Genomic DNA, 24,856 nt, shown 5'->3' on the forward strand with positions numbered 1-24,856 from the left:
AAAAGAAGAATTGGGGGCACGAGATGATATAGAAGTGTTGGGCGGGAGGAGGGTGCAGTGGTGTAGTTGCACCCCTTTTGATTCCTGCTCCACTCAAACTTTAATACTGTCTATGAGGGGCAGTAGTATGTCTATTCAGGCAGTACTGAGAGAGTCAATTGACTTTATGATTCATTATAATTTACCTGGTGCCTGCTAATCTCTCATCACTTCAAAAGTGTTAATGACCCTCTCTCCTTTTTAATGGTCTTGATGTACTGCTATCCAAGTTCTCCTTTCTTTGGCAATTTTGCTGTCTGTTAGCTATCCCTAGTAATGTGCTCCTCCTTTTTCACAGCCCTCCAGACTGATTTTATCTCTAGGTTAATGCTATGTTAAACTTAACTCATGTGCAGTAATACTACCTCAGATGTATAAATGACTGACACTGAAGTATTAAAGGAACTGTCAAGGTGCTCAAAAAAATTAGAATGTTTTGTGAACCTGAGTAAGAGATATACATTTAACTACAATGATGACAAGACTCAGGAAACAATACATTTTGACTATTATTGTCTAGTTCATATTTTTCAAACTTAATATATAACCTAGCAAATTAGTGCATATTCCAATAAAATTATATTTGATTTTGCTTTCATCTTAAACTGACTAATGTAGCACTAAGCCCTTAGCATGTTAGTAAAGCATATTAGTGAAGTTTCTCTTTAACTGAAAAAAAATATGTGTTGTGTTATATATAATGATGTGCCGTCTGCAAGAGAGAAGAAATTATTACTAGCTAATTTACCAACCAGGAGTTGAAAAGACGAGCTAAAACAGGTATTTGCAGAATGTTTTTTTAAAGTCCTCTTTTCCCTCCTCCATAATTCTTTCTTCTGATTACTGAACTAGACAAAGCTTTGGTGTTAAGAACATTCTCGCTACCAGTCAAACTCTCAAAGTATAGAATTGCAGGTTCTTGATTTCAACTGAATCTGCAGTGTAGCAATAATTGATAAGAGCCTTAGGCCTGGTCTAGCAGTGGGAAAATCGAAAAATTCCATGGTGAGATCAGTAGGGATATGAGGCCACTGCACCTTAAGTGGTACAATGAAATACCAAAAAAGGGTACTTTGTCTGATAACCATTATAGTTTTCATCATACTGTACTCTTCTGCTTACAAAGTTCCAGTTGTCGAGTCAAAGAACAGAAATAAACTCTCACACTAACAACCAATGAAAATTCAACTGTTCACAAGCAATCTGCAGGTTTCAATTTGTTTCTATTAACTCTTCACTGGGCACTTATACACAAAACGCTACTGCACAGTGGTTACTACACATTTATTTAGTACTTGTATAATCAAATACTAAATAATTGTGCAGTAACCAGAGTTCCTGTACCGTAGCACTGGCAAAGCCTTTTCACTGATGCTACTGTGCAGTAGGCTTATAATACTGTGCAGTAGCTGTGCTGTGATGCGCTACTGTGTGGTATTATTTGACTACTGCACAGTTACCGTCTTGTGTAGATGTGCCCACTGAATACTTATGTAATTCAGATATATTTAGAGAAAATAGAATGGGGTCATAAGCACTTCCTAAACAAGTGGAAAAATTTACTCTTCTGTCATATAATCTATTTTAAAACAAGCTATATCTATTCCCAATACAAAATAAGCACATTGAAGAGTGTTTCATAATCTTTTAATACAAGATGTGTAATTGCACTATGATATCCTATCTTATACCTTATTTTTTTGTAAAAGGGAAAAAAAGTCCCAGTTTCACTAAAATAAAATAGTTGTAATTCAATTATGACTCTATGTGCTCTGAAACCACTTTGGGTTCCCAAGTACGAGATTCATAATGTTTCTGGTGTCTCAGAGGAAAACGTGTTCAGTGAGACAGACTGGGAAGTTTGGACAATATGATTATAAAACTAGACTGAACGAGGAAGGTCTGACCATTTTCCCCAAGAAAACACAGAACAAAAACTGCAAAATTCATAGCACTCTTCCTACAGTTAGGTAGACAATTGCTTCAGCCTTTTTTAGAAAAAATTAGGTCCTAAGTTGCTTCTATCTATCTATGAATGTTGCATGGTACTAAGTCATAGCTGGCAGCTACTGATCATGATGCTTTTTGCTCTATGGTACTAAATTCTCTGTTAATACTGAAGAATTACTATACATTACTATTTTAGATGCTATATTTTTATCTATAGTATAAAACTGTAATCTTCTTCTAAACAATTTCTAGCACTTAACCAACATTTTAGTAGACTGTTAAACAAATCTGTATTAGAAACCATGGAGAGAATTTGCGGCAACATATTTGTCCATCTATATTTCAGTGGAAATAAAATTTTAAAAACTCTATCATCCTCTTAGTGATACTCCAGAAAAGATTTATCCTGTCCTAAACGCAGAAGAACAAGACAATCTCTCAGTTATAGCTGTATAGAAACTTTTACGATTAACAACTAAACCATTAATTGATTATTAGTGATGACACACACCTTTCGCAAAGTTATGATGCCTTCCTGCGTGTCCTTCTGTGTCATGATATCAAACATATCAGTCCCATCACCATCAATAATTCTGTATTCCACTTCAGCATTTTTCCCAGTGTCTGCATCAGTGGCTTTTACACTGCCTATGGCAGTGCCAACTGGGGAAGATTCGGGAACGCGGAGATGTACAGTGTCTGTGGAGAAGAAACAGAACAAGTCAATAGATGTACAAGAATATTTATTGTACATACATATAACTAGTGCTTTGTTATACTGTGTTTAATTATCTCTCTATAGGACTCCCATTTCCTTTAATATAGAGGATGACAGTGAATGAGGCATAAAATTATAGGAAGGTAAAGCTTAAATTACAGTACTAGGACCCAGGAGAGCACATTCTTATTCTCTGCCACTTGCTTCTTGTTTAAGCTTAGACAGGACATTATTAATAAAAAACCTGAATGGGAAAAATTGAATCATTACAACATGACATTTCATTTTGAAACACATAATTGGCCTATTTTAAAATTCCTATAATCAGTTTACAAAAGCCTTCTGTGTTTTAAATACTGAGCTCTTGAAAGGTGAATGATTCGTACATGTCTCCTGGGAGAGCCACTGCTCTCTCAGGAGAAACCACAAGTGTACAGATGTTCAGACTTTTTCTTCCAGAGTAAAAATGGCTACTCCATAAGAAAAATAACCCCAGAACAACTGAGGTTAAATCACTCCCAGGACTTGGGAAAGAAGATGTATGTACATGCTCTGGTTTCTCTCAGAGATAAAATAATTCTTCAGCACCACACTGCCCTCTGCCTCAAGGAGACAGTGGGTGCATCTACATGTTCATTATGGTGCAGTAGTTACTGCACATTTAGTTTAGTGTTTACTTAATGAAGAACTAGTTACTGTGCTGTAGCACTGGCACATGATTTTTTGTGATGCTTACTGTGCAGTAGTTTAATAACTCTGAGCAGTAGCATATTATCACAGTTTTTTAACAGCACACTACTTTTCAGTGTTATTAGGCTACTGCACAGTAAGCATCTTGTATAGACACACCCAATGTGTTGCTTCCTGGACTTTATGGCTCTAGCAGGGAGCAGGACATGCCCCCTTCACAATCCCCACACTGTGTTGCAGGGAAACACAGGCTCATCATGAGCCATCTGGGTCATCCAAATAGTGATGCCCTGTGCACTGATGCCATCTGTCACCAGGTGAACTAAAGGAGCCTTCAGAGCATGCACAGGTACGTGCACAGGGCTCCCTACTTGGTACAAGCTCTCCACTCTTCAGGGCCTCAGTACTTGAATGTCTGTACATGCAGCTCTGGGTAAGTTTTTCTACCAGGTGACCAAACCTGGGAGAATTCTTTCAGATTACTGAATGTGTATATGCAGCCACTAGGGAAGCCACTAACAACTTTCCAGGAAATCTACAGGAAGACCCAGTCAGATCATTTGTTGGTTGTTCCTGTTTCCTAACAAAATAGTAGAAGCACTGTCACACTATTGGCTTGCAGAGGAAGAGAAGGACTCATGTTGAGGAGATCCATATTAAGGAAAGCCTCTCAATCGTTTTGAAATTAAGACTGAGTTGCATGTTCATTCTTATTTTTAAGAAGCAGTTTCTCGATTCTAGTTATTATACCTTATTTCCCCAATGCCATTCATAAAAGTACACATTAGGTTTAGATTATATCTGGATTGTGAAAGTCTATCAAATGTTAAGGGAAGACAGAATCCTAAATTAGCTTACAATTCTCTTTTTCTGGGGCTAGGGGGCATGTACCATTACCACATCTACTGTGGTAAACTCAGTATTATGCTACCAAAGTACACTTAAGTTTACCTTATCAGTATGAGGTTTTCTTGACACTACTTCACTTTGGTGTTTTCAGTTGAATGATTTAGCTCATATTAAAACTGACATTTCATTACCTTTCTGTAACGTTAAATCTTTATGCTTTGCTACATTAGTACATAATCTCTCCATAATCTGTTAATGGTTGAAAAATGGAGGGAAAATAGTTTCTGCTCACATTCACAAAATAAATATTTACTCAGTGGTGTGTGAGACGATGATGAAAGACCATATGTCCTAAAATATTTCACGAGACAGTACACATGAAAGGGAAGATTTAAGGGTACCATAGCAACATTCATTCTCATTTTTCATATATGTCCATGTTTAAGACAGACTATTGAAATTTTTTACAGTGAAACTTTATATGGTCTAATTATATTTAGTTTAACCATTTCAAATGTTTCCTTAGACTACTTGTTCTCAAACTTTTGGACTTAAAATAGCCCTTAGAAAATGTCAGCTCTTAGTTTTCACTCAATTTTTTACTACAGAAAAATAATAGCACAATTCTTCTGTTGCAAAGAACTCAGAAACATCACAACATGTCAGAATATTTTTGACACCGGGTTTCTGTTTGAAATTTCAGAATGTATCTTGTATTCATGTTTATACCCTACACAGTGCTAAAATTGTATGTCACCCTGCAACACCCTTGAAAGGATCTCAAGACAAGCTAGGGGCTGTGGCACCCTGCTTGAGAATCACGGTCTTAGCTTATATAGGTTCTTTGCAGCTGTGACGTCCAATTTATTTGGAGTATGGTAACATCAGAAGGGAAGAGATGAGGTACTCTTCTCCCCAGTCCATCTACTCTGGAGAAAGGTAGATACCAGACAAGTCAAGTCTGCTTACTCCTGCATTTCCAGACCCAGGCACAGTTAGCCAGCCCAGGGAAATTAAGGAATTGCCTTACTTTCCCTTGCATTCCTTCATGGTTATGTACTCCAGTGGTAAACTTTTCACAAGTACTGAAGTGATTTAGAAGCCAAAGCCCCAGTTTCAAAAGACCCATGAGTTCATCTTTTTTGAAAATGGATCTTGGACTCATAAGCTACAGATTCTTTTGAACCCTCTTCCCCAAATCACTATAATGACATATGTATTTGTAGAGATCCTGTTGTAGCATGTATATAAAGAAAAATGTAAAGTTTACAATATACTACTAATAATTGTACTCAAAATAGATTATACACTAAACTATATTTGTATCCTTGCCACAGACAGTTGTCTGGACTTGTTTTTCACCATAAAATGATAAGCTCTTGCTTCTTGAACATTATCCAAATACTGTTTGATGTATCTACACTCAGCCAAAAACATCTTGAGTTTTAAGATATGGGGGGAAAGGTGCATAAGTTTCACTGGCTTTCCAAACATATTCAGTTTTTTATACCTACCAATAGTTGCCTCCTTTTTAACTGCCTGTGAGTACACTCCTGGTTTTTTTTTTTCCAGAAAAACAAGTGGAGCAGCACATGCACAGGAAGCACTCCCTTGCTGCGTGGAGAACATCTATGTGTGTGTGGCAAGGCAGACATGCTCATCTGGACCCAGGCTCTTAGGACACTTAGGATTTTGTAAGCCAAAAGTACCTTGAATAATTTTGAACAATTTCGAGGTATCAGTTATCTGCTTTTGGACATTCCATGAGGAAAAAATAATGGCTACTTTTGTAGAAGAAGGGGGGTAGTTCTCTTAAGTGTCTAAGGCTAGGTACAGAGGTTACACTTAATGCACTTTAAGCATGCACAAAGTGCTTTAAAAAATGGTGGATCCTGCTCTAAATTAACCCTGGATGGATGTGTACTAATCTAAAGTGCTTTCTGTTATAGTGCTTTGTTGAACATCTGTGACATATCCAATTAAGGGTTAATTTAGCTCGTTTGCCCTACCCAAGTGCTGAGCCAGCCCCGCCTTCTGGTGCGTCAATGACAGCCTCTGATCCCAGCCCCATGCATAGCGTGGTATGGGGGAAATGTGAGAAGTAGAGTTTCTCTCTCTGCAGTTGCCTGGTTCCATGGCATGGCACAGCCCAGCTGGGATAAGGGGGTGGTGCTGCAAGAGAAGTCCAGGGTCTCTCTCCTGGCAATTGCCCCATCCCAGCTGCGGTATACTGCTGCTTGGCTGAATGGGCTGTGGGGGAAGGGCTCTGGGAACTGTGTCACTGCAATAGTGCCACCACATGGACCCAGGCTGTCCCGCCAAGACCTCAGTAATCAAGTTGTAGGGGGGGCTCACGGCAGGAGTCTATGTTTCACCAATTCATTTCTCCCCAACCACTGCTGACAGTCACCAACTGACAAGGGAGCAGGTCTGGGGAGTGGGTTTGCTCTGGAAGCCTCCTGGGAGGCATGTGGGAGCACCCCCAGCGGTCAGTGTGGGCAGACTCTGAGACCCCATCCCCATCAAACAGTGAATGTCTATTCAGTTGGCTCCCTCTCTAACTTATATTGCTTTGAGTATAAGTAAAATGCAAAAAGTTAGAGCACTTTTGCCAAGGGCTTTTTGGACTTCTGTACTTAGCCTAAGGGGATTAGGATTAAAAATCCCATTAAAAGTTACAAGTCTCATTGATTTCTAAATTCAGTTGTGGATACATAGATCCAGCTAAAATTACTGAATTTGCATGGGATATTCTTGAAAATAAATATCATACTGGGACCAGAGGTGGAATTGCTTAGTGACACTTATAAATTCAATGTAATCAGAATTAAGGACAGCAAAAGTACAAAACAAATATTTCCAATCATCTGAGGAGCATTTGAGAAACTGTGCTTGAGCTCTCATGAAAAATGACCAGGGATCTGTAAAATGTTTATGTTTCTCTAAAAGTTCTACGAAAGGCTGCTTTTGCAGAACGTGTTGCTGGAATTGCAATTTTGTATGGTATCATCATCAGTCATGTCCAAATCACAACTGAACCAAACAAGCTGAAGTTCTAACTGTAGAATTTTCTATACCTCTGAAAGCAGTTCTCTACCAAATATGTTTCAAGTTTATTTGATCAGTTTATTAGAGATTTGGCGGGGGGGGGGGGCGGGATGGGGGGGGGGTGGGGGGCGGGTTGGCCTAATTAACTGTAATGGACCAGCATCAAATACGAGCAAGTCATGGAAGATTTAAATAAATTATCAAAATAATTTATTTTTAAAAACCAAATTATCCGTTTAATTTTTCATAGTTCTCTAACCAATATGTCTTCTATATGTAACTAATCTAGAATAAATTAATTCTCTTTACTGTCACAGGGGGCACATGACACTATGGCACCATTGTTACTGCTCTGTCATTTAATACTTTCTTTTGGAAGTACTAAAGACAGCACAGTAATGACCCATACTGCATTGTGCACTCCATACATGGTTATTTTTAGGCACTACATCGCTGTAGCAACACACTATAATGAGGGAGCGTGTCACTACAGCAACGTAGCTGCAGCTTCTTGGTTTTTGCCTGCAGATGCTACGTAGAGCATTGCTATGGTGATGTAGCATCAGGTGTAGACATGCCCAGAGGCACCCATTCCCAAATCATAATAGGCTTGACATAATGCACTGTTCTGTGTTGTCTTCATTTTTTTGGCTATGATGGAGTTACCTATGCTATTCTATAGGCACAAAAGGATCCCACTAGCACATTAGCTGGCCATTGAAGAATCTGCCCTGAACATCATGATCCTCAGGGGCATGGAACCTAAAGCAGTTTTTTCTGTTGTCATTTCATACATCTGAGGAAGGGCCATAGCTATGGTGTGGGCATTTCTCTACATTGGTAATTTACACTTGCCATATCTAGTATTTTGTGGCTCTCAAGCAATATTAATGCAAGCTGCTCCTAATGCTATTCCACTTTATGACAATAACAGCAATAGAAAAGTTGGGTTTGGGCCAACTCTTGCATAGTCTAGGACTGGGTGAACACAAAGGATTGATGCAGCCAATATTCTTTGCCTGCAATTGAGGATAGTTGTTATTAATGGCAGTCAGCTCCCTGAAATATCTGCAGCAAACACTACACAGTTTGTATCAGAATTATCTCCACTTGTTTCAGAAAATAAATGTTTATCTAATACATTTCTAAATCTGACAACTATATCCATCTCTCAAACCTGATAAAAGTCTGTATGTTTCACTAATATGACAAACTTCAGAATGCTAATTTTTTTTTACTTAGGTTCTGTCAATTTTATTAATCTCAGAAACATGTAATAAAGACAGGGATTGTTTTAATGACTATTAGCAAAGTTGAAATTACATTTAATGATTTTTTTAAAAAATCAATGGCATTTCAGCAGTTTCAAGAATGTGGCAAGTTTTCAACAAGATATGTCAGGTTGGTTTTACTTCTGTGTCACAAAATATGGAGGTAATTGGGAAGAAGAGAAAGGCAAAAAAAAGCCATTGCCAAATTTCCAATAACAGAGTCATGCAGTAGAAAATTGCTAGAGATCAAGGGCTTTATCCAGTTCTATGTGAAAAATGCCTAGTTTGCCTTCTGGGACATAGGTCAAGCTTCAAGCCAATAAAATTATTATTAAACTAAACAGTCAGATAAATACTGTGTGAAGAATCCAATAGTAACAGTTCTATAAAATCCATGCAGACACCCAGAACCAATAGTGTGATTCCTTCTGAAGGAAATTTAAACAGAAGCATAGAAGCACCTAGTCTGTAATTGCTGCTATACACTACCCTAAATGCAACAGCTCAAGCCAGCCTGTGAGAGTTTCTACTGGTGCATTATGTATAGATAGCCCCATAAATGGCTCCCTGCAGTAGTTCACAAGAATGCTGAGAGCAGCAGGGCTCATTCTTCCCTCCAATAGACAAAGTCCTATATATATATGTGTGTGTGTGTGTGTGTACCTATGATGTTAACAAAGAAAATGTACATGTAGTCACCTTATACATTCCATCCTTTCTCTTTTTCACATTAGATTCTATGAGAAAAGTACTATACATCTCTATAACATCACATTTATCTATGCAAGCTCTCCTACCACAAAGAACATTAATGGAATAAGGATTCAGTCTGCACTAACCTCTAACAAATTTGAAGAAGGAAGAATATCAACATTTCCCATTACAAAAACAAAGGCTAATAATGATTTCATATTCTAGCATGAAGCTATGACTTGGAAGTCATATCAGAAAAGGTTAAAAAGCAATATAAAGTCCTTTGATAAGCTTAAGCTGCCAAAACAATGAAGTTAAATTTCATTTACATTCATGTTGGGAATCTGTTTGCATCTCAGCCTTTATGGTGTCTTATCTATACAAGTACAGATGGAATTTCCTTCAAGGAATGTGCATACCAAGTTGCGGTCTTTATGATTAAGTGTTTAAGCAGGAGTACAGTATATGTATTTTTACAGTAGTATAATTACTATGTTTTATTTTCCAGTTAGAAAACAATTTAAGCTATAGGTAATGGGAAAAAAAGAATTACTCTAATGCTGTTATGACCATGCCTCACTCCCCACAAATAATCCTGAAAGGTAGTCCAGGTTTTCTGTTGCTGTATTGGACTATGTAACTGATTTCCAGAAAAAAGGAGTTCTATAACATTTAATTTTCTACCCTAATAACAGCGAATAGCTCAGTACATAAACCTTTTGTTCATGCATGCTCCATAATATAGATTTACTTTAAATTAAACCAGATGATGATTGCTTAACTCTGTTATTCTGCAGTTCTTATAGTTTAGGACTATTACTTACTCTGGGGGAATCGAGGTGGATTGTCGTTGACATCAGTCAATGTGATGTTCACTGTGGTGGTCCCTGATAATCCACCCATCTGGCCTCCCATGTCTTTTGCCTGGATAACTACTTGGTACTGCTCCCTGTTTTCTCTGTTCATGTTTGGCAAAGCAGTCCTGATAATGCCTTTAAGAAAACAGGAAAGTGTGTGTTATCCATTTTTGCATTTTTGACATGTACCATGCAATGCATACTTTTCTATGGATCTGTAAAATATATTTCTGCCATATGCATTTACTAGAACAGTGATCTTTGTATCTTCATAAATATTCATCAATACAGTTTATATATTTTATGTAAAGTTATAAAAATGAATATTTATACCAAAAATATAAAAGATACATGTGTTTTACTTTGTTACAAGTATTTTTAAGCTATTAATTTTCAGCAAATAAGAAACCTTGCAGTTTTTCAGTGCTTGTATTTTTTGTAAATAAATTTGCTCTGCATTCTTGGATTTTTCCAGAATAGGAGGGACCCACCCCCCAAGGTTGAATAAAAGCAATATCTATTTTCCTAACCTGTTTCTGGCTCCACCGAAAAATATGGCTGTCCTTGAAGTATGCTGTAGATGACTCTGGCACTGTTTCCATACGAAGGGTCATCGGCATCAGTGGCTGTGACTTGCACCACAGAAGTACCTGAAGTATCCAAATTCAGCTTAGTTCTGCATGGTACCAGAAGGAGGAGCAAAAGCACTAGTTTTCAGTCAGGTAAAACCCACTGAGATGGACAACGATGCCTGCTTCATTGAAACTTTGGTTTGTTCAACTCCTTATAAGCTTGTGGTCAACTACAAAAATATATTTATTCACTTAGGCCGTGTGTAGACAAAATGATAGGCATGTGTGCACGACACTTTAAAGCTGGCTAAATGCTTTTGAACCACTTTAATAATTTCAGTGTTTTCACACCTCGGCAGCGTATTGAGCATTAATTCCAGCCACTGTAGGAAATTCAGTGGCATAATGCACCTTGAATGATTTGGGGTGCAGCAAAGTAAAATTCCTTTGAGGAGTTTAGTTTGCTGACCCTATGGTTGCAGAATGAAGCACCAGTTTCTGTGCAGCTCCGTGGCTCTGCAGGAAGCCCTGCAGGCAGCCTGGCAGCAGCCCGGAAAAGCAGCTGTGCCCAAGAAAAGCAGTGAGCCTGATCTTTCCCCTCCCCTCTCACTCCCCACCCACTCCCTGGCTGAGTCTGCCTGCCTGCCTGAGCTGTGTAGTGGCCTGGTGCTTCCCTCCAAGGCTGCAGTGCCCCCTAGGACCACCCAAGCCAGGTGCCTCTGGGAGCGTGCCACTGGGGGTGAGGGCACAGCTGCCACAGAGGGCATCACCACACCCCACCCCTGCAGCTGAGGGACCACTCTGCCCAGTGGCAGCTCGTCCTCCCGTCCCCGCCAGAGAAGCAGGTAAGTCAGCGGTGTGCGTGCATGACCGGGGGTTTAATCAGCCCTAAATTGAAGCGGTGTTTTTTAAAACCCACTGCTTCAATTTAGGACCCCCACTTTGTCTACACATGACCTTAATGTTAGGATCTGGCTCTAAGTATCTCCAACCTAGCAAACTTAAATCTACATATTTGTTCAGAGCTTATTAAGTGAAACCACAACAGCAGCAGAAACTTGCCTTTATACTATTCTTATTTCTAACAGGCATTGTTATCTCTTCTCTGCTTCTTTCAGGGTTCATTTTAAATATGAAAAGAATCTGTGTTTAAGTCATGTCAGCTCGTCTCATAAATCTTTATGTGCAATAATGTCAATGTGTTATAAAACTATAGATACAGGAATATCAAAGGGACAGATGATTGAATAGTTTAATGAGACCTTTACTTATAGCCGCTGGAAAAACACAGCATTAACTATGCACACTTTCTCTACTCTAAAGGGAAAAATGAGAACGAAAACAAAACCAAACAGCCAGTGTTACATAAAACATAGGTTTTCTTCCTAAAACACTAAAATGTAAAATGTCATTATCATCTAAATTATAGCAAAGCTTCTAAACTTTAATAACATTTCAAAATTTCAGTTCAGTAATCTACCTAATATCCTTTTTTTTTATTTTATTTTTTCATCAAAACAGGTTCTATGTCCTATTGGCATAGAACTGTAATGGCATTGTAGTGATGAGGAGTAGCTTCATGAACTGTATACACATATGCTTTTGCTTCTCTGCCTGATGGTATTAAAAAGAGAAAAATATATATGTGCCCGTTTAATCAATTATGAGCATTTTTACAAACCAGAAGTCCTTCTCATTCATACTTTTGTGTTTTCCCAATTCTGTTCTCTCCACTGAATGCAATAATTTCACTATTATTCACTATGGTTACAAACAGACATCACTTTTGTCCTGAGGTAACTCATTTTATCCCAGGAGAAAGTGCAATAATTCAGAAGTCCATGTCTGTTTTCTCCAAGAAAAGCTTTACAGGATAAGGAGTACTAACAGTTTATCCCAAGACAGCACAAAGTGTATCTGAACAGTTATCCCCAGAATTGCTGTACTGAATCAATGGCAGAAAAGCAGCAGTGCATTGATCCACTCATTCAGCCCTGGGCGCAGACAGAAGTGCAGCTTCCTCCTGTATCTCATGGTACTTTGCAGTAAGCTCCATGAGTTACATATCCAACAGACATTCACTGTTGGGTCCCAGGGGGTTGGGGAATCAAGGTGCAGTTTAGAGCGACTGTCAGTCTGTAGTCACTCTCACCTTGCCCTGTCTCTCCTCCTTCCCAGCCCTGGCACTGTCTTCTGAATGTGGGAAGGGAGTGGAGGGAGCTCGTTCTGGGGGGTTGCCCAGCCAGCACTAAAGGTTGCTCGGGTGGACTGGAGCCCCCTTACCTCTGGGGGATTGCAGTGCCCCTGCTCCATCTTTCAGTGCTGGCAGGGCAACCCCCAGAATTAGCTCCTTCCACTCCCTTCACTGCCTCCCATTCTGAAAATGGAGTTTTGAGGGTGCTCTGCTTTGGAAAAGGACTAATCATGGGATTGATCCCTTTAAAAAAGCTCTGCAGTCATGTATTTTTGTAAGGGCAAGGCTGCAGAGCACTTTTAAGTGGCTGATCGCGTGACAAAATGTCACTCATGTTGGTGCCCCCTAATTAGAAGGGTGATATGTGTACCCACCGGTCTTGGGACATTTCTATTCTGGGACAAAAACAGACCATTGGGACAAATGCAACATTCATTTTTAGCCTATAGGATACTAAAACCTGTGATGACAGATTCCAAAACTTGTTACCTGCTACTTTAACAATTGATTCTAACTAAAATTGCCCTGGCCAGATACACGAGCCTAACAACTACATTTTATTTCAGTTGGTGCTACATCCTGTAAGATGCTATAAATTTGGATCTCAGTACAGAAAGACATTTAAGCATGTGCTTAATTTTATGCATGTGAATAGTTCTCATAATGTCAGTGGGACTAACAAGCTTGCTATAAGTTAAGCATATACATAAATTCTTTGCTGATTATAGCCAGACAGCATTCAAACATTGCAAAATAAACAGGTTTTTATGACACTAGAATTATTTTAGCGTACATATTAAGGGATTGTTTTTTTCCCTGGGTCAGAAAGTATGGCCTGACACTTTCATTATGCATGACCCAACCTGAAGACACCAAACTGTGGTATGGTAGCTTTTATGGTTCATCATGAAGAGTTTACATTGTGAATTGTGGCATGTGATACTGAAAGACAGAGAACGTATGAGTGCAAATCACTGTATTAATATGATTGCTACATTCAATAGAAACAAGGGATAAGTCTCATGGAAAAGGCATAGCTAACTCTTCTACTTATTACAGTGATCTCACCTTAGGTCTGAGATACCCTCCCCCATTCTATGCACATATTCTATCTTCTATCATTTGCAAGTGCAGTGCCCTGTGCACTTGAAAATAAGTGTACTTACAAGTGGGCCTAACATATACTACCAATAAGCACTGAGGTCTTAGTCTACATTATAAATTGCCACTCACTCATGAAGGTTTCAGCACAACTTTGTACAACTTTCTATGAACAATAGAAGGACTTGCAGGGTCAGAGCATATATCATAATAGTGTAATATATTATTCAGTGGAGAGAAAGATTTTTAAATTTCCAACTCATTCAAGGTAATGCCCATTTCCCCCTTTGAAGCAGGAACTTACAGATTTTATTAGCTCAATTATTCCTCCTAGTTTAATTTTAACAGCTGGGCTATATTGCAGAGTATTATTGATATATATAGTTCTTATTTTATACATTTACTTTGCAGACCAATCAGCAACATTTATAAAAGAAAGTCAAATGTGGTGCAAAGGGCTTTTTGTTCTTGTTTTCTAAACCAGAAAGATATTTTCTGGTGTCTTCCCTGGAGGATAATTTGGAGGAAGAATTGGAAAAAAATGTTAACTTTTCTAAATATTCAGTAGAACTGGATCTCTGAGTATTAGCTGATTGAATTTTGAAGAGTAATAAGACACTCCAGATATTAAATAATATTTCTTTTTTCTACAAGATGATTTTTTTTCTTTGTAATATGTATGCTGATAGGAGAATTAAATTAATGGATATATGAGTGATATTACAGTGAAACCATCTGTTTTTCTTTCTGTTTTCTTTCTTAGTGTTGTATGGATATGCTACACACCTCTTCAAGGCTTTGCACTGACTAGAAGCTGATGCTCGATGCTTTCTTGCATCTGAGAAGAAATTAGCTAAAACATGAAGAATTGCTATTATGTTCTTCCCTATAATTAACAGCTGTTTAGATTACAGAGTAACTTAAAAAAAAACATAAACAGAAAGTGGAAGCGCCCTCTTAAGTTTTTGCCACATTTTTTAAAATGTGGAGGCTTTTAAATAATAGACATTTATTGTTTTAACTTTACTTCATAACTTCTTATTAGATTAGATGTTAACAGCATTTTGCAAGCCAATAAAATAATTAAATTAAATAAAAGGAAGAAATCGAGACTGGATTTCTTCCTGGAAAATAAACTTTAGTCAAGAACAGTCATCAGAATCAAGATATTGGGCTCAATGACTGATCAAAAGGGAGGAATCCTAAGGCCCCCTCAGAAAAGAAATCAGGCTAACCCTAATGGTCTCTTGTGAACCCAAAATCTAACTATCCTTGAATATTGCTTGTGATCTAAATATAAGAACAGACCTCCCTGAAAAAAGTTCTTCCTCCCCTCTTTTTGTTAAGGTGCACAGACTAAAAGCAACTTTTTCATGTTGAGCTATGCCATACTAAGTTTCAATTAAACTATTTTGACTATCCTACTTTCTACTTGCAATGAACATGGTTGAAAGTGTCCCCAGTGTAGTGGCATAGCCTTTTCCCTTACACTAAAGTCACCAGGAGCAGAACTGAGCTCTATGGCTGCATCTATACATGCTAAACTGCGGAACAGACTAATTATCTGCTGAGTAAAAGGTCATCATCTACACGCACAATGCTATTAGGTTGCAGTAAACTAATTAATGTCACCATAAGATAGTACTGTCAGGGATAATACTATCTTACGGGCAGTGCAGCACGACATTTTTCAGAGGGAGTTTGGGGAAGAATTATTCTTTTGAATGCTTGCTTTTTGTGCCCCCAACCAGATGCTGTTGTAGTATAGGCAAAGCTAGGAACTTGATACATTTTTTAGATATGCACAATCTTCAGCACTAGAATTAACTCCTCTGTCAGGACTTTGCATAGGAATTGAAGGGAAGAGAACACAAAAACAAACACAGCTCCTTGTACCCTCCCTATGTACCCATACTGAGTCCAGAAACTGTGTAACCTGCAGTACGGAATATGACCATAAATGAACAAAAAGGACTAAATTAGTCAGATAATGCATTCCCAAGGAATAATTTGATCAGCTCAACTCAACTGATTGATCACTGAAGCCTCATTACTTTCTATTTTGCTATGCTGAATTGCATGAGCAGCTAATCAACCAAGAAAACTAAATTATTCAAATCACACTGAATGCATTAGCTGCTTCCTTTCTATTTCACCTGTACCTGCATCCATTGCTGAAACAAAACCCTTTGCTGGGCCATTTAAAGTATGTGAAAATAAGCCTTAACTGACCCTTACAACACGACCTATATCATTATCTTTCTGTATATTACATTGCTATCTTTCAAGAAACTGTTTACTTCTCACTTGGTAGCCAATTGTTAATCCATTTCAACAGCTCTCCCATGTACCATGCAAAGTAAACCAAATCTTTATAGCTCAGTCTTTTGTATGAAAAAATATCAAAAGCTTTTCTGAAAACACAGAAAACAACTGCACCCTTTTTGCTTCTCTTTTGTTACATAATTCCATAGTGTGTTGAAAAATGCTCAAACAAATTTGTCAGATTTGCACAATATTTTCTCTTAATATTTCTATTTTTTCAAATGGAGTCAGGCATGGGACTCCCAGGCATAGGTTGTGTTTGTAAAGTTCTCATGTGTTTTATATTATTTCATATACCTGACTATCTACATATAGTTACTGAAATAAAATGTTCTGATTTCACTCTCACTTAGATTAACATAAATCAGGACTATCAATCAAATATGTGAGATTACATCAATGGAAAATTGATGAAAATGAAAAGTGTGTCAATGCCAGGATACTTAACTTGTGAAGAAGGAAATATAAATCCATTACAGCATGCAGACTTACAGTTAAATTCTACTCTGTGGATATACAGATATAGCTCCTAATAAAGATGTTGGCCCTTAAACTGTAGAGCCCTGTCTCTCATTCTATAGTAGCATAAGGCATCATCAATTCAATATACTCCAGCTACTTTTTGAATAGTGTAGAGCAGTTGTAATGTACTGGGAAACTGGCACAGACCATATAATTTAGGATTATTATATTAATTCAGTTTCACCCTGATATAACCCCTAATTTTATGAGTAGAGATTTTGCTGTGGCATTCTTAAGTCATCTGCCTTCTTCCTGATATTATGGTGGTATAAACTGAAGTTATACAGTGGTGAATCAAGCCCCCAGTATCTAACTTAAGCATTTAGGAATAAACAAGCAGTTATCACATTTTTGCAGATCTAATAACTGGAATTATAATTCTTGAATATTCCTAAAGGTTCACTTAGGTTATACAAACAATTAATACACTTTACCCTTTTAGTCCCTTTTCTATAAGCATCTTAAAGGAAACCTTTACAAATATTAATGACTTAAACTTCTTAACATATTTATGAGGTAGAACCCTATCTAAATAAGTATCACAAGGGAAAATGAAGTAGAACACAATCATACAGAAAATCTATAGCAGAGTTCAGGTGAGGACTCTTACCTTTTAACTCCCTGTTATGTGTTTTTACTACACAATTCCCTTCACACTAAACTGCCTCTACAAATAAGATGTTGAAATAAGCAAAATCTATCTGCTGCTTCTAGAGAAAATGAGGGGAAAGAACAGTTTACGGTTTCAGACTTGAGGACATAAGGCAGAAAAACTCAGGGACAACATGTATCGGGAAAGCAACATCAGAAACGAGCTCCAGGCAAATGGACCTTCCTATAAATCAGCAAAAGGAAACTGGAAAAAAAACAAGCACTAGAGATCAGTGTCTCCTAAATCAGTCTCTTGAGGGAGAAAACAAGAACAATAATTGCTTCATGATACTTTTTTACTTTTAATTTGGTGTGTAGTGAGTGGACTGAGAATGCATTTATTTAGAAAGGTGAAGATGTAATGCAAGTATAAAAGCCATTAAGACCTGCCATTCTGAGATGAACTCAGCAGATGCAGGGAGGTTTTGTTGGGAAATTAGGAAAAGGAAGAAAGGTCAGAAAAGAAAAACATCCAAAGTGTTAGCACAACAATTGACTTAAATAAGAAGAGAGTGCTACAGAAATAAATGATTTCCATGGTAGAAGAGAGAGGATCTAGCAGTGGGAAAAGGGGACATACAGTACTAATGAGGGAGTGAACCTGGAGAACAAGCAGAGCAGTTGTAGCTATAAATACTCTCTACTGGACTACTGAAGGGAAAGACAAAAGGAAAACTGTATGTAAAGATGACAGGCTAACTGTGGGATGCCCAAGCTGTAGATCGGATGTGAGCCCAGAGGGAGGCTACACTTGTATGAAGTGCATTGATATCCATAATGCAAGAGGGTGGGAGAGATTAGAGGGATAGAAGACCAACCAGGAAGGATGACAGCTATCAGAGATGCTGAGAAAATCACAGACTAAGCAATGCATAGAAAAAGTTGCTAAACCCTGAAGATATGGGCTATATGTCTATATCTATATATCTTTTTATGGTTGGAAAGCATGGGCAGACTGGAGCTGTTCAAAGAAACCCCAACAAAATGAAAAGGAAAGGAAGAAACACTAGCAAAGAACACAGCTGGAAGAAAATCCTGAGAGATTTGTTTCTTTGTTTGTTTTCTGGGAGGACAGAATAAGGAAATAACACAGAAAGGGAGAAGATATTTAGAGTAATCCATACAACGAGCTCAAGGACAGCAGGCTGCCTTACTGGGCTATTTACCCAAATGCAGGATCCTGAAGATAGCTCATTCATCTTCACCTAGAGAAGGATTTAGGAAAAATGAACAAGATAACAAAGGACTTAAGGATTATGAACAAGAGACAGAAGATGACAGGGGAACTATATGACACATTTATCTAGTATCACAGCCCAAGGCAGAAATGGACTAGCTATCATCTACTGCTTAGTGGAGAGCAATATGGGTGCTGACAGATGTGCAGCTCACAGTCTAACTCATGATGCTTCACAGAAAGCATGAGTTAGGCCAACCCTCCCAATCCAACAGATATTCATTGTTGCATCAGAAGGGTGTGTGATTCAGTTTCCCTTAGGAGCTGATCGGTGGAGAGAGGCTGCTGTTTGCTGCGTCTGTCCCCTAGCCCTGCTTCCCTCTATAAGCTCCCATGCTCCATCAGGATGGGGGGGTGGGGAGGCAAGAGGGAGAAGGCAGGAGAGTGAATTCGGTCTGGGGTTTCCACAGATATGCTGGGGGGAGGAGGGAATTGGAGCCCTCCAGCTCGGAGGGTTGGGGAACAGGACCTGTGGAGGAGGGTATGTGAAGCAGTGGCAGGGAGTTCCTGATGCCTGAGTGGGACAACTCAGCTGCAGAGAACAGGGAAGAGAATGTAAAAAGAGGTGAAGCCGCCTACTGGTAACATTGGTATGTGGAGAGAAAGACTCCAATTAGAAAGGATATAAGTTGTGATGTTTTCTTGACCTTTTCATTGTTCTTTTCTTCCATCCCAAAGGCAGATCTTTATATTGTTAATTTAATTTAAATCGATAAAAATCTAAATAAATGCTTAAATATAAACATCAATATTATCTATCAAAATAATTAAAAAAATAAAATTTAATTCTGCTAAGCCTACTGTTATAGCAGCAGCAGCAGCAGCAGCAGCAGCTTCAGCCCTGGACCCGGAGCTTCTGTCTCTGCTGTGTGGACAGACTGGGCCTGAAGGCAGCATGTACTCTGTGCTTCCTGACCCCAGCCAAAGCAAGCCCCAGCAGGATCCAGAGCTTCAAGGGGAAGGTAAGCAGTGGCAGAGAGCAAAGACACGCTTTTGCTCCCTGCTGCCACTTACCTTCCACTTGCAGAGGCTCCTTGGGGCAAGTGGTAGTGGGGCAGTGGCTGCAGCTCCAGCTCTGACCCCAAACTTGGAGCTGGGGTCTGATCCACAGCTGCTGACCCATCCCTTGCTTATGCTCAAGTCTAAGACAAGGGGGTTCCCCGTCATGTTGAATGGGGAAAAATATTTGCCTTCGATTTCAGTAAATACAGTTATATTTGCCAGTGACAGAGCAGGATATTGGTCTGCCATAGTATGGCAGTTCTTAAATTCACTATTTCAGTTTTACTTAGCAGCTATTTCTTGCACCTTTCTCCTTGTTGCACATTCACACATTTAATGGTCTGCTGAATCTCTGTCTTTCTATCTATCTATAGATATATTCATATCTATTGCTATAGATAAATACAGAGATAGAGATAGAGATAGTCTCCTATAGAGAATGGTGATTGATAGGTAATCACTTGTGCAATGGAGGAAAGTTCTGATGGTTAAAAACTTGACTGGTTTGCTTGAGAAATGTTATATTTGGAGGCAGAGGAAAGGAAATGGTGAATTAAATCCTAGTAAAATGTTTCAAATTAAAAAGAAGGAAGACAGACTGGTCAGCAAAACAGTCTAAAGGGCATGGGAATGCCAAGCTAGATTTAAATAAAATGAGACTTGGAAACACAATAAAGTTTCTCTCAGATATCTCCCTAGTTCTGTTAGCCAAGGTAGCCTATACAGTTTAGACATACCCTAAGACTATAAACAGACATCGTCAAGCGAAGCACATCAGTTGTGCCAGGATGTGTCCCAGAACATCTGATCCACTTCATTGGGTAACACACACATTGCTCATTGTCCCACAGGATTGGGCCTCTGAAGCCCTGGGAGTGCTGTCCTGGGGCAGCTGCAGAGCATGGACAGCTCCAGTCCGCCATGCTTTCCCACCATAAAGCAAACATATGTCTGCTGAAAAAAAAAGCAGCATAAATTTATACTATTGTCACTGCCACAATTTGGGCCTTTGTGCTGTCATAAATATTTTATGGTGGCACAAAGGTGACAGGTGTTTCCATCCGAGGTAAATTGCAGATCAGCTATTTACAATGTTTGACAATTCTTGGAAAGAGGTGAGATTGATCCTGCCATTACAGAGTTATTTAAAAGGACTGAATACAATGGGAGTCCATAGAATTTTGGGTCCCCATAGAATTATTCATTAAATTCTTTTAAATATTTCAAAAAAAATGTATCTGATAGAATTCTCTTGAACCTCATAAATGCTTTTGGCCAACTGCACATGCGCTGCCAAGACGGTGGATTGGCTGTGTGGATCTGGGCTGTACGCGCCCAAGTTTGAGCTGCTGCCAGGGAAGTTTGTGGTGGCAGCAAACAGCCGCAGCCACCTGAGCAGCGAGGTTTCCCCATGCCTCCCTGCCTGAGGGTGAAGGGGGAGATCATGGTGGCAGCACCCCCCTGCCCATCCCTGATGCCCCCTAGAACAGCCAGCAGGGTGGGGGAGGTGGCAGGCAGGCAGGGAGGGAGGGGAGCAGAGAAGGGGGTGATCATGATGGTGGCTGTTGCCGGGGCCAGGTGGTGGGGAGGGATGGAGGAAGGGGAGTTGGAAGAAGGCCCTGACAACAGCTGGCAAGGAGGGGGAGGCAGTGGGGAGGGCGGCTGCATGGGCCCAGGTGGGCCATGGCAGGGGGAGGCAAAGTGTGGGGGGGTCATGGTGGCAGCTGTTGTTGGGGCCAGGCGGCAGGGAAGGAAGGAAGGACTTGACTTTGACTTTTTAACTACTTTATTCAGGGGTTCAGGGATACAAAAAGGTGGGCCACTTGCAAAGCAGAGACAAACAAATTACCATCAAACCAAGAACACCATGTTATTGCATTAATCACATCACACCATGACAGACACCTTCGCTACATTCCACGTCGTGTTTTACATGCTATTATGTGGTCGGAATGCCGGCCACATGGTCATATCTATAAACAATTCCTACCCTGCTCTTTTCAATCATACACGTGACAACACCTTCAACTTCCCACACAAAACGGAAAGCAAAAGAGCAGCCTGGTGAGGGCCCAGAGCACAGCACGAGCTGGAAGTTGTAGTCCAACACTGAGCCTGCCCAGTCACCCAGACCAGTCATGACATCAGAGCGCGTATTTGAGACATCCATCCTCCACATGGCACAGCACTCCCTCAAGGGCCCAATGTCTCAAAGGCAGGCACTGCCTGCCGGAGCACAGCGTACTCAAACTCCAGCAAGAGGTACACCTGTACCAGGAAGCAGAAAAGCCACAGGGCATCATCTGACCTGGTCCCAGCAAGCCGGTTTTGGCGGCTCTTGAGGACAGCCAACTTGGCCTGACCCAGTAAAAAATTGGCCAGGCAGACGGGGTCCCTTCTCAGCCACCTGGTATGGGTAGGAGCACATGTAGGTGATCTCCGAGAGGCTCCTGCCCAGCGCTCCCAGCAGCGGCTCAAGGGTGACAAAGAGTGGCCACAGGCAGGGACAGTCAAGGAAGGCATGAAAGAAGGTCTCCTCAACACTCCCCCAGGCAGAAGGGGCAGGTGATCGAGGCGGCTGGGTCAAAGTGGAACGCAAACATACCAGTAGCTAGGATGCTATGCAGCAACTGCCACTGCAGGTCACCAGTCTTCTTGGTGGTTGGTGGTTTATACAATGTGGGCCACTCTGGCTGTGCCGGTCGGGAATCTGACGGCCCCAGGCGCTGTTGCCACTGTGTATCAGGGCAGCCCGCCAGCACTTGGGCATGATGGACATGAACCACCCAGGCTTCTACGCGACAAAAAAACAAAGGGGCATCCCATGTCACTGTCAGGAGGCACAGGGAGTTTCAGCAGGTTGCCAGGTGCACTGGCAAGCTCAACAGCCATGGCCAGAGTGACTGGCAGAGTGGGAAATAAACCTTGCTCAGGACATCTGCAGCACAGGGACTTGGCCCGCATGGAGATGGTCATCCAGGGTGGCTGCTGCCTCCAATGGGAGGGCAGCCTGAATATCACACAGGAGACGGCTTACACTGTGGCTGGAGCACATGCCCGGCCGGTGGTTAAGACCTCAAGTGAGAGCCAGGCCAACCGAGTGGGGTCAAGACACATGCCTGGATAAGAATGACCTTGCGGCTGGCAGAGGCCAGGCTCAGCACAGGGTGCCTCAGAGCTGGGTTGTGCACCAGAGGTTCCCTCAGCAGCTGCGGGAACTGCAGGTGATGGGCCTGGGGCTGGAGGTGGAAAGTGGCCTGCCAGGCTCGTACCATGATGTGGTAGAAAGCCGGAAGCACTGCCCAGTTCAAAAGCATGAGGTCCAACAGGAAGAGCTCACAGTCAAAGCCGAGGGCCCGCACCCTCTGCAGAAACTGGCACTCCAATTGTTGCCAAGGTAGGCACTCCTCACTGTACAGAAGTCACTGAAGGGCCTGTAGGCAGAAGGTGGCCACCTTGCTCGCAAGGTCAACCAAACTCTGGCCCCCCTCAGCTACAGGTAGGTAAAGAACAGCTCGTGGGAGCCAGTGACACCCATCCCAGAACAAATCAACCAGGAGGCACTGAAGTCTCTCGAGTAGGTCTTGTGGTGGATCAAGTATGGTGCACCAGTGCCAGAGGGTCGCCGCTGCCAGGTTGTTCACAATGAGAACACATCTACGGTAGGAGAGGCTGGGTAGGTGCCAGTGCCACCATTGTAGGCAGGCCTCTACCCCTTCCTCGAGGCCATCCCAGTTGCAAGCCATGAAGTTTGATGGCCCTAGGAACATGCCCAGGACCTTAAGGCCCTCGTGGTGCCAGGTGAGGACCCCGGGCAAATCTGGGGGGGTCACACTGATCCACATACCAAGCAGCAGGGTATCACTCTTGGCCCAGTTGATATGGGTCGAGGAGGGATGTTCATAGGCTCACTGGCAGTCTGTCAGGGCCTCCACCTCTTCCTGGGTGTTAAGGAAGATGGTCACGTCGTCTGCATACGCTGATAGCCGGAGTGGAGGGGCAATGGACAGTCCCATGGCCAGGGCATAGAGCAGCCTTGGCGGATGCCTCTGTGCGCGGGGAATGGGGCACAGAGCACCCCGTTCATCTTGAGCAGACTGGAAGTGTCTTGATATAAGACCCAGAGGGCCTCGGTGAAAAGGGGCCCAAAGCAAAAGGCCTCCAGGGTCTGAAAGAGGTAGGTGTGGTCCACCCAGTCAAAGGCTTTCTTCTGATCCAGAGAGTTGAGGCCACTGTCTAGGCCAAAAAGTTCACTGACTCTGAGTAGGTTGTGCAGCAGAAACAGGTTGTCTTGGATGGTTCTGCCCAGCATGCAGTAGCTCTGCTCAGGCCCAGTGATGAAGGCCATGATGGTGCAGAGGCAGGTTGCCAGCGCTTTGGCCAAAATCTTGTAGTCCACACACAGCAGGGAAACCAGCCGCCAGTTCTTAATGCAGCCAAGGTATCCTTTCTTGGGCAGCAGTGTGAGCACTGCATGGTGGCAGCTGATTGGCAAGACCTTGTCAGCAAGGTTTTCCTGGAAAACGCACAAGAGACAGGGGCAGAGAAGAGATCAGAAAGTCTTGTAAAACTCAGCAGGTTACCCGTCAAGGCCTGGGGCTTTGCCAGAGGTGAGGCCAGCTGTGGCAGCTGTCAGCTCCGCCAGAGACAATTCCTGCTCAAGTTCACTGGCCTCCAGGGCACAAAGGCGTGGCAGGCCCTCATTGAGTTCCTGCGTGGTGTCAGGACAGGACAGCTGAGCTGCAAACAGGTCACGATAGAAGATGACGGCATGCTCACGTACTTCAGCTGGGTCAGTGATTACCCAGCCCTCAGGGGTCTTGAAGTAATCTAAGACTTTGCTCGCTGCCCGCCATTGCTCTAGGTTGAACAAGAAGCAGGTTGGGGCATCTGTTTCAGCCAGCTCTTGGCAGTGGGCACGGATCCTCATTCCATGGGCTGCACTCTCTGCCAAGTCATGCAGGCACTTCCTGCAGAACCAGAGGCTCTTGCGCAGCACTGCATCACTGCCAGCAGCCAGCAGGGCAGCCTCGAGCTGTACCTCATCTTCCTCCAGCTCTCTGATACAGTGGCGAAGTTCATTTGTGGCCAGCTGGTGTACTGCTGGCAAAAAGCCTGGATCTGCACCTTGCCCACA

The 24,856-nt window shown here is 41.4% G+C and overlaps 1 protein-coding gene across 4 annotated transcripts in view; it reads right to left on the reverse strand.

The window, feature by feature from the left end:
* CDH10 (cadherin 10) overlaps positions 1–24,856 on the reverse strand; it is a 164,573-nt gene that overhangs the window by 46,082 nt on the left and 93,635 nt on the right. For all 4 annotated transcript variants that reach the window (XM_014524585.2, XM_014524584.2, XM_006033441.3 and 1 more), the window contains 3 exons: positions 10,646–10,765; positions 10,083–10,250; positions 2,501–2,688 (listed from right to left, as the gene is read on the reverse strand). In XM_014524585.2, coding sequence (XP_014380071.1) covers positions 2,501–2,688; positions 10,083–10,250; positions 10,646–10,765 — 476 coding nt within the window. The remainder of the gene's footprint in view (positions 1–2,500; positions 2,689–10,082; positions 10,251–10,645; positions 10,766–24,856) is intronic.

This window comes from Alligator sinensis, unplaced genomic scaffold (assembly GCF_000455745.1).
Source record: "Alligator sinensis unplaced genomic scaffold, ASM45574v1 scaffold271_1, whole genome shotgun sequence".
Lineage (NCBI taxonomy): Eukaryota > Metazoa > Chordata > Crocodylia > Alligatoridae > Alligator > Alligator sinensis.